General features: G+C 48.2%; 1 protein-coding gene across 3 annotated transcripts in view; it reads left to right on the top strand.

Annotated features, from left to right (window-relative positions):
* The first annotated feature begins 2,345 nt into the window (after window positions 1-2,345).
* KLF5 (KLF transcription factor 5) overlaps window positions 2,346-10,664 on the top strand; it is a 33,413-nt gene continuing 25,094 nt past the window's right edge. Inside the window, exons 1-3 of one of the 3 annotated variants that reach the window (XM_081858217.1) lie at window positions 2,346-2,592; window positions 6,349-7,216; window positions 8,915-8,974. In XM_081858217.1, the coding sequence (XP_081714343.1) occupies window positions 2,413-2,592; window positions 6,349-7,216; window positions 8,915-8,974 (1,108 nt within the window). In that variant the 5' untranslated portion in view covers window positions 2,346-2,412. Of the gene's footprint in view, window positions 2,593-4,274; window positions 4,398-4,470; window positions 4,495-6,348; window positions 7,217-8,914; window positions 8,975-10,664 lie in introns of those variants that run through there. The other 2 variants (XM_081858218.1, XM_081858219.1) reach the window with 2 other exon arrangements.

The raw sequence follows: 10,664 nt of genomic DNA, 5'->3' as shown, positions 1-10,664 counted from the left end.
AGCCAGTTTTATGCTGCCGCAAGACTGAGTTTCTCTATTTCTTATAAAACTGCTTTTTCTTTTATTTCCCTTGTCTTTCTTCTTTTGCAGATTAATCTTGAAGGTATCCTTAAGCAAGCCCTGTTGAAAATCTTGTCCTCCTCCCCCCTCAATTGTCTCCTTCTACTTTAATTGAATGGTGTCCCCTCAAGGAGCTCCATAAACCCAGCTCCTTTTATCTCTAACTAGACAGCACAGTGGGACAGGATTGTCAAGCCCTACGTATTCTGCACACTTCTTAAAAGAGTGATAACACATGTGAATCGCTTCAGATACTTGAGAGGTGCTCCCAAAGTGTGAACTGCTGTATTACATTCATTGAACACTGTCATATTTGAGACCAACAATCTCAGCCTGGCCTACTTTACAGGATTGTTTTGAGGGTAAAACAGGGGCTTCTCCACACTTGGTTTTAATGTACTATGTGGTGTTTGTTTTTGTTTGGATTGCCTTCGGCAAGGTAAAGCAGTTACAGATAGGTAGCCGTGTTGGTCGGCCATAGTCAAAACAAAAAAATTCCTTCCAGTAGCACCTTAAAGACCAACTAAGTTAGTTCTAGGTATGAGCTTTCGTGTGCATCTGAAGAAGTGTGCATGCACACGAAAGCTCATACCTAGAACAAACTTAGTTGGTTTTCAAGGTAAAGCAGCTAACAAATTTATTGAAATAATAATAATACCTTGAACTCCTTGGAGGAAAAGTAGCATCCAAATGTATTATTAGAGATAGTAGCAAGAAGTAGTGGTAACAATAATAATAATATGGTTTTTTTATTGCACTAATTTATTTTGCCCTGCTGTCATCTCTGATTAAATGGAATTGTCAATTTTCTGAAGTGCAGAACTCTCTAAAACCTGGACAGAGAGACCATAAAGGTATATGGTCCTCCGTGTGCCAGTAACGGTTTAGTCCTGCTGGCCACATGGCCCAGAAAGCTGTCTGTGGACAAACGCCTGCTCCCTCAGCCTGAAAGCGAGATGAGTGCCGCAACCCCAGAGCCGCCTTTGACTGGACTTAACTGTCCAGGGGTCCTTTACCTTTTAATACAGTGGTTTTCAAAAGGGCGTGGCATGCCACATGGGTGTGGCAGGAGAGGGTGGCAAGAGTGGTGGGCTGAAACAAGGACAATCAATGAAACATTTAAACACTTTAGTGTAGTGTGATTTTATTTTTTTAAAACTTGCAGAATATGAACAGACATTTTTTCAAAATGAAGCAAGAGCAGCAAGTGATACTGAGGACAATCCTAGTTGTATTTCTTATCAATATAATGTATTTCTTATTGATAAGACCATTCGGTGTGGTGCCAGCAAATTTTTATTCGGAAAGTGTGGCCAGGAGAAAAAAGTCTGAGCGCCACTGCTCTAATAGCACCCTTCCTTATTAATCCTATCCCAAGGCTGAATGTTCTGGTTCATGCACGAGGCTGCAGAAACAGGGGAAACACACAAAGTCACAATAGTGCTGCCCCCACTGAGCCTCTACGCAAGCCGACACTTGGCCTTCCAGCAACCACTCAAAAATATGAGTTATTTCACACTGAAAGCAAACATCTCACCATTTAACCCTAGTTTAGGAACTTTCCATTAAACGCATGTGATTTTTGCCCCATCGGGGTCGGGCTCCTGTTACAATACGGTGGCGAGAGAGACCCGAGGGGCGAGAGAGACTCCGGCTTAAGCCCTTTGTGGATCGCCACGGGCCGGCTCTCGTTCCATAGCCGAGGGGGGCTTGCGTCGCCAAGAGCGCGCACTCCCCCCGTGGCGACGCTCCCTGCTTGTTTGCTGCCTGCGCTCAATTCCAGAATTTAGTGCTGCTATTTTCGAAAAAGAACAGCTCGGATTTGGCCTTTCATCGCCCCGGCCTCTTCAGGCCAGCTGTTCCCCTTTACGCGCAGGGGCCATTGCGCTCCGGAGTCTGGAAAGGGAATCGGTGGAAGGAGTGGAGCAGTTAGCAGCAGCGCTTGGGGGAAACAGAGGCGGGCGGGGGGGGGGAGAAGAAAGCGGCTGGGGGGGTAAGAAAGTGGGTGGGGTGCTTTGGGGCAGCGCCCCGGGAAACGTGCCCCGCGCTCGACGGCTGCTTTCGCTCCCCTCCTGCCGTGCGCCCTGCAGGCCTGGCGAGCAGGGGCGGAGCGCGCTGCCCGGGCCCGTGGGCGTTCCCGCCCGGCAGAGCCGGCCCCTCGTCGGGGCGGAGGCGGTGAAATAGAGGCGGGAGGGCGGGCCCAGGGACGGGGCTGGCCCGGCGGCGCGACCTCAGCCAGGTAGAGCGAGCTTGGGAGCCTCATGCGCGCTGCTGTCGGGCGGGAGTGAGCGAGGCGAGGCGAGGCTCCATTCCGTGCGTCCTGCCGCTTTCGCGCCGAGGCGCGCCTTCCGCATGGCTACGCGGGTGCTGAGCCTGAGCGCCCGCCTGGGGCCCGAGGAGCCCGTCTTCGCGCAGCTCAAGCCCGTGCTGGGCGGCCGGGAAGCCGCGCAGTTCCCGGGGCAGGCTCCCGAGGAGATCAAGCAGCAGCAAGCGGGCGCAGCAGCCAGGATCCCCAGCGAGGAGATGGCGCAGGTAAGCGCAGGGCGCGCCTCTCGCGCTCCGTTGGGAAGCAGGAGTGGAGGAGCCTCGGGCATCTTTTCCCCCCGGCATTACAATATAGATGCTTTTGCCTCTGAACACGGGCAGGGGGCACCTCGTGGCGACGCCTTTCTCGGATCGTGGGCTTTCTCGAGCCCCGGCTCGGAGCGCGCTGGGTGCGCCTCGGCGCTGGCTCGCTTTGGGTGTGTTTGGGGCAGGGAGCCAACTCGGGCTCTCCGAGGTGCGGCTGCCGCTCGCCTGGCCTCGCCTTTGCCCCGTCCTAGGTGGACGCGGGTCCTTTTTATGGCTTTCTTAGGGGCTCTTTGCGTTTAAGGGCGAAACCTCGGGCAGCGCGTAGTTCCCCAGAACTCCGCTTGTTAACGACCCGCGATTATTGAACGCGGGTTTCCTCGGTGTGGACGGCGGGGCTTTCCACGCCGCTGCGCTCGAAGGCGCGGCGCAAGACACGCATCTCTCTCTTACGTGCGCATAGGCGAGGAAGTTGCGAGGAGCCAGTTATTCCGGAGCCTTTTCTGCAGCGTCGGCGACGGGCCGCTGCTTCTCTGGGCGGTGCCGGGGAAAGTCAGGCGGCAACTTCGCCAAGCCTAGACGGCGGCGGCGGCGGCTTTGGCAGTTCTTTAGGAACTCGCGGACTTCACAGTTTCCCCATGCCATTCCTCCCTGGAGCAGATGTGTTGACCCATCTCCACCAAACAGAGCCAGCTGCCCTTCGAGGAGGACGCCCCGTCCCTTTTCCAGGCCAGGGCACCCGCTTCCTTCCCCAGGCACCCTTGGGATCCGGGTTGCCGCCCCGCCTAGCGAGCCAGTTGGTGCCAGGCTCCACGTTTCGCCCTGAGAGGGAGTGGGAGTTAGTTACGCAGCACCCACGCACCCACCCACCCACCCCCGGGCAGCAGAGAGCCCTGGGGCTGAGCCAGTGCCCAGGCAGCAAGTGGGTGGAGGGGGGGGCGGAGGGGGGGGGAGAGAAACTGGCCTGGGCAGTTGTGTTGAAAGCTACAGCTGCCACCTTAGCGCACTTGCTCAGCAGCCGAATTGGAGTCGCTGCCTGTCCCTCTCGCCCACGCACGGTCATTTTAGATGGGGCGAGAGGGAGAAAGGGCAGCGGGGGCGGGGGGGGGAGAAAAGAGAGAAGGAAGAGAGAAGTTCTGGGACTTTTTCCTCGTCCCAGAAAACCGGCTGGAAACGGATCCACATGCAAACAGCTGGACGAGCTAAAACGGGAAAGCTAAAACCGCTGGCATTATTTTTTTTTTTTGTAGGAACGCAACCGGTTTTAATTTGCAACTATTTCTAGCCCTGGGTTGTTCTTATTTGAGCGTTTTCTCCTACGTTTTTATCCTTTTGCAAGCTTTCTTTAAAAAAAAAAGAAAAGAAACCCAAATGTCAGTGGATATAATGAGTGGAAAAAGCCTCAAGTGGGTCTAAACAAAGCGATGTTTCTTCTTTCTCTCTTTCTCTCTTTCCCTCCCCCCAATCTCCAGCCCAAGTGTGTGCTGGAATATTGGTTTTAATTGATTTGCACAAGGATCTTATGTATTAGAATGTCGCAATCCCCGAAAGGTGGGTGGGAGGAGCGATGGAGGAGAGTACCTCGCAATGAAGGCAGCCTGGTTTCAGCGATACTCCCTCTCTACCCGCCCGCCCCCCCCCCCCAAGAATAGTGTTTCTGTCATCAAAGCAAGCTCGGTTGGGGTTGTAAACAAGAGCTGGAAAAAGTCGCCTGGCATGTTGGTGCAGATCTTGAACGCAGACAAGGGGGCTGCTGTTTCTCCTTTCTGGTGAGGGCTTTTTGGTGGTGACTGTGGCTTCAGAGAGGCTCTGAAAATAAACTTGTTTGCCCAATCTTCCTCTGGTCAGCAGACCCTCACTTTGGAGGTATGGAAGTGTTCTGGCATGAATGGACTCCTTACAGAGCAAGGGAGAATGCAGCATTTGCTCACTGGAGGGTACATGATAAATGTTTTACTGGTGACTCTGCTTGTAATGTATCGGGCTGCGTCCACCCACGGATCCCCTCACACCGCTAAACTAGGCAAAAGATTCCCTTTCTCTTTCCCTTGCACGCTCCCTCCCTGCTGGTAATTAAAGATCTCCTCAAGGACAGGGATGTTTGGTTATGGTTTTATAGGCTGACTCAGGTTGGGAAACCTTTGCTCTCCAGTCAGGCTGGGTGGCAAATGCATATGCAGGAAGGGGGTCTGTAACAAATGTGCGTCTTTAGGGAGGTGTAAATGGCATTCGTTTTGCATTTGAATCTTGAGATCAGGTAGCTAGCTCAGGTTTTAAGGTCCCTTCCCCTGTGTGTCCTGTTTTGAAGCCCAGCAGCGTTCATTGAAAAATAGGGACTTGGATTTAGGTTAAGTGCCGGCTTTTCACTGAGTTGGTATAACACAGGGCTGTAGTATTTCAGACTGCAGATGGGGGCTCATTTGCTCGAATAGCGCCACCCCCAATACAAACCCTTCCCTTGCACCTAGAAGCCTTGCAAACTGGAGAATTTGGGTGCCAGCAAATTGGGGGAAGTGTTCTGATCTTGTGAGCTGCGCCCCTGCAATATGAAGTGGTACAGCCACCCACCCACAACTTTCCTAGATTGTGGCTGTTACACAGAAATAGCTTTGTTCATTCTGGGATCAGATGCAAGTCTTTCTATTGGTTCTTCTGGGATTGGTTTTCCAAAGCATGAGGTTGGAGGCTCCTAATTAACTTGTTCCAGTGCATTTACACACACTGCTGTTCTCATCCTGCAGGTGTGGCAGGGAATCAAAATGGAAAGTGAAGCTCCTAACCTCATAAGGGCCCAGGGAAAAAAGTTTTATATGGATGCAGTCAGGTCTATGTTTTTCACATCTGCTGCAGTCTCTTGATTCCCTCCATAAAATTTGCACCTTTGAATTTCTTCAAACTCTGAGTATCTTAAGAGGCTAATTTTTAATTAACCAAACTGAGTACAGGATTTGCGTGTAGGAAAGCACGTATTAAAACTGCACCACCCAGCTTTTAATTGCAGTCCTGATAACAAGAGATAGTTGATAAAATCTAAACGCTTTTTAGTGGAATTGCCTTATTGTAGTCAGGAAGTCCTGAAGAGTGAGAACAGCATTTTATTAAATGTTGTAATTTGAACTTCTGGTGTCAAAGCTTTTACCTGTTTGCATTTTTTCCCACCTAAAGGAACTCTCATATAAAATTCAAACTGCTATTTCTACTCTTCTTCTCTTTAAGTAGTTACTGTGAAAAATACAACTGACACGATCCAGCCAAAGTTCCAATCCCCACTAATTTCAAAGAGAGAGAGTTAGGCTCATCCTTAAATTGTTTGTTTTTTTCAATAGGACATAAGAACTTGATTTTGTCTGGATTGTGTGCCGGGATTCTGAATGGCAACATTTCACTTTTTAATGGATAAATGCTTTTGGTTGGTTTGTTTTGGGGAACGGCCCTGTTAGGTTTTCAGTACCAGGACTTGTACAGAATTGTAAAGTTGGAAGGGAGCCTGAGGTCCGACTGCCTGCAATGCAGGAATATGCAGCTGTCCCATACGGGAATCAATCCTGCAACCTCGGCCTTGTCAGCACCGCGCTCTAACCAGCTGAGCTATCCAGACTTAAAACCTGTAATATACGAAAGGAGAATAGATGAAAGTTCCACTGGTCCGGTTATCTCTTTTGAGGAGCATTCCCTTGTACAGTATAGTATAGCTAATTTTTTTATCTTCTTGTTCTTCAGGCCCGCTGTGAAATGGAGAAATATCTGACACCTCAGCTCCCTCCTGCCCCAGTTCTCCCTGAGCATAAAAAGTACCGCCGAGAGAGTGCCTCCGTGGTTGACCAGTTCTTCACCAACAGTGAAGGGGTGCCTTACAGCGTCAACATGAACATCTACCTTCCTGATATCACACAGCTGAGAACGGGCTTGTACAAATCGCAGAGGCCACCGGTCACCCACATCAAGACGGAGCCCGTGACAGCCTTCAGCCACCAGAGTGAAACTGTTGCTCCCGTCCCCAACCCCACCCAGGCGCTCCCCGAGTTCACAAGCATCTTCAGCCCCCACCAGACACCCGACGTGAACAACCTCTTCATCAAGCAGGAGCTTCCCACTCCAGATATCCACGTCTCTGTGCCCCAACAAGGTCAGCTGTATCAGCTCCTGAGCTCTCCCGATTTAGACATGCCCAACCCGACTACGCAAGCGGCGGTGATGGACTCCTTCAGTAATGTCTCCATGTCCTCTGCCATGGCGGGCCTTAACACCCTGTCCTCCGCTATGCCGCAGACGACCATGAAGCAGTTTCACGCGATGCCCCCTTGCACGTACACCATGCCAAACCAGTTTCTCCAGCAACAAGCCACTTACTTCCCGCCTTCGCCCCCAAGCTCGGAGCCTGGCAGCCCAGACCGGCAAGCGGAAATGCTGCAGAATTTGACCCCTCCTCCGTCTTACGCTGCTACGATTGCCTCCAAGATGGCAATCCACAATCCCAGTGTGCCTGCAAACATCCCCATGAATTCGCCAGCCATCCCAGCGCCCAGGTACAACAGGAGGAGTAACCCAGACTTGGAGAAGAGGCGTATTCATTACTGTGATTATCCTGGTAAGCTGGGAAGGGGTGGGGTGGAAAAACCACCAGAAGGCTCTCCCTTGACTTCTTCACCGTGCGTTAAATATGAACCATTGTCAGCATGGATCAGAGCAAAAATTAAAAATTTGAGCACCTTTCTAGGAACACTTGCCATTGTTCCTTTTGCCCTGTATGGAAACGACAGATGAACAAACATGGTAGACTACCCAAAAAAGACCAAACTTTTTACAAAAGAGTGGGCCATGGTGGGGAAATAGGTTTACTTGACTTGGACTTCACACAAGTGGGGAACTGCATGTTTGCCACCTTCCATGGTGGTGGGGAGGAGGGCAAGGTCTAGGTTAGAACTTATCCCTGACATTTTTTCTATATGAGGGAGTTATTAGATATGGGGGAGATATTCGCACCAGCACCTGAGGTGGTAACAACCCAGGAACCATGTTGGAAGTTCTACCAGCAACTGGGCCTTGGATGTAAACCTTGGGTCAGATTCTTGACTAAATTGAACTTGATACAGTGCAGTCTTAACCATGACTTCTCAGAAGTAAGTCCTATTCAGTAGGGCTTAACTTCCAAGTACGTGGGCTTAGAACTGCAGTTCTAGCGCTGATATGGTAGCCCTCTAGACGTTGTTGAACCAAAACTCCCACAATCCCTTATAATTTTGGCCATGCTGCCTGGGGCTGATGGAGGCTGAAGTCAGGAGCAGCTGGGCATACAGCTCACTGGTAGTTGCTGTCTGCTGTCTGCTGCCAACTCCTTCCTTTTGCTTTCAGCAGGAAGTCCTGTGCGTACACGCATGTCTCCTTAAGGAACGTTTTCATTGCGATCGTGTTCCGTTCCACTCCTAGTAGCCGGCATGACATGCCGTGGTGTGGTGGCACATGAGATGTGGCACTTAACATTGGCTCTGTTTTCTTTACAATGCAGTGGTCTGAGGGAGAGCTAGGCTATACCTGAGTTTTAGATACCTTCTGAGACTAGGGCAGGCCCTTAAATTGCATTGGTTTTTCTCGCTTGCTGTAGAGAATCCACACACCTGCAGGATTGTCTTCTGACATGGTGACAACACTTGTGCTGAACTGGTGTGCAAGACACTATAGATCAGTGTCTCCCAAACTTGGGTCTCCAGCTTTTTTTTGGACTACAACTCCTATCATCCCTAGCTAGCAGGACCAGTGGTGAGGGTTGATAGGAATTGTAGTCCAAAAACAGCTGGAAACACTGCTCTAGAGCTTGATGCTCTTGTACAGCCGGCCACGTAGCACACACTTGTGTAATTCCTTGCTAGTATAGTTCCTAATATAATAATACGCTATACGTTACTGCTAGAAGTCTTATTTACACATTGAAAGGTATAGTTTATCAACTCGCTGCATATAAGTGAAAGATAAGATGTTGAAAATGGCAGTGAGATTTTGGCGAAATAACAATGCTGTCTGATTAATGGACGTGTTTAGGAATATATAGATATTGGAGTTGACATTCTGGGTGTGTCTGATTGTGCTATTTGTGGGTTTACTGTTATAAACCAGCGTCGGGATCTGCCCTTTTGCTGTTAGCATATTCCACTAACAGCATATTTGCTAAGTGACATATGGCAGGTTTGAGTAACTTTCTTAATATATAGTTAGATCAGCATGTTGGTGATGGCGCTGAATGTTAAATGTTTCTAGATGAGCCTTACGTCTCTTCTGTTTTCTGTCTTAGGTTGCACTAAAGTCTATACGAAGTCTTCCCACTTAAAAGCGCACCTGCGAACTCATACTGGTATGTGTTTACTGTGTTTTAAATGTCCTCTAAATATAAATTGCCCTTCTTTCTTTCTCTGCTTTGCTGAAAGGTTTCATTTGGTTTGCTTCAAGCTGAGAGAGTTATAAATCAGCCAAACAGAGTAGTTAATAAAATGAAAACGGACACTTGTTGAACTTCTTAAAATAAGAGGTTTAATTTGGGCAGTGAATAAATACCTTCTTTGAAGCTCTATCATTCCATCCTGCCCCCCCTCCAAACATTTTCCGACAGAATTATGATGCAATTTGGTTGGAGGTTTCTCCCCTACATTGTGTGTGCGTTTCAGTTTCGTGGACATAAAACGTTTTTCGATCTCGGCTCAACTATATTAAGGCTGCAGTCCTGTAACACTTACCTGGAATTAAAAACCAGATTGTGTTATAAAACACTGAAATCTTCGTACTATTTCAGTCTGTAAAAAACAAAACAAAAACCCAAACCACACAGTTGTTTTCTTCCAAGTGGTCCCCAAATGACTGTTGTAACCTACCTGAAAGTAATGGGACATTCATCCTCTTAAGACAACTAGTTCTATTTAAATAAGAAGTGCTCTGTGTTTTTTTGAAAAAGAGAGAATACATTGTGTGTTTATTAAACTGAACAAGTTGGTTCTGATGTATATTATTCAAGGCACAGTTAGCTCACTTTTGTGCTTAGCACAGAAGCTTTCATCATGTTGCTTACTAGATTATTATTATTATTGTTTTGCTATCTTGAGTTTTCGGAGTTCTTCCAAGCTGTAGAGTTTCTTAAGCAGATGACTGTTTAGCTTTCTTGGGTCCTGCTGGCTGAACTCATAACAATAACAAAATTCCTTATGCAAATATTTTTAATTGGTGCATTTGGTGTAGGTTTGTAGCTGGGTCGGTTGTGGAGCCACAGGCCTTGGAATTCAAAAGGTAGCGGCTTCAGCCCTAGAGAAGTCCTGGTAGGGCTAGGGGAAATTCCCATCTGAAACCCTGAGGAGCAGCTGTCAATCAGTGTAGACAGTAATGAAAGAGATGCACTAACAGTCTGGCATGATATAAAACAGTGTGAGAGTTCTGATGTTTTCCTATGTAAAAGTAGACGCACAGCACTTAAAATGAAATGTTTTTTAAAGCAGCCTGAGTGTAGAATAAATGCTATAGTCTTTCCTGAGCATGCATTTGGAATATGCGGAGTAAACTAAAATTCTACATACAGATGCATCAAAGTACTTTGAGTTTTCAAAAGAACATTGCTGTTTGGGGCTTTTGTGTGTGTGAGGGGTGGCTAGCTCATTTGCATTGAGATTGTGGTTCAAATGGCCTCTTCATACTTCTAAAATTCAAAAGTATTTTAAAAAAAAAAAAAACCCTTAAAAAACCCTGAAGAGAGATCTGAGGCTCATTTCGCCTGCAGAACAAGGGCATGGATTCAGCGTTTGCTCATTGTCAAAAGACTGAATTGCCTCCGGGCAAAAGTGTTACTATGGAAATGTGGTTTTGATAAACGAAGCTGTTATCTGTTAAAAGAACAGTTGAAAAACAAAACAAAAAACAAAAAATGGAAAAGCAATTGTAAGGCAAGAATTCCCAAGCTGCCGGAAAGTATACCCGCCCGAAGAGAGTGCCTGCTGTCTCTCACAACCACCAACCTGTTATTGCCTCCTTGCAAGCCATCTTTTGCTTGGAGTGGTACATTT

The sequence above is a fragment of the Podarcis erhardii genome, assembly GCF_964252035.2.
Source record: "Podarcis erhardii genome assembly, chromosome: 4".
In the NCBI taxonomy this organism is placed as follows: Eukaryota; Metazoa; Chordata; class Lepidosauria; order Squamata; family Lacertidae; genus Podarcis; species Podarcis erhardii.
This window is presented reverse-complemented; position numbering and strand designations above follow the sequence as displayed.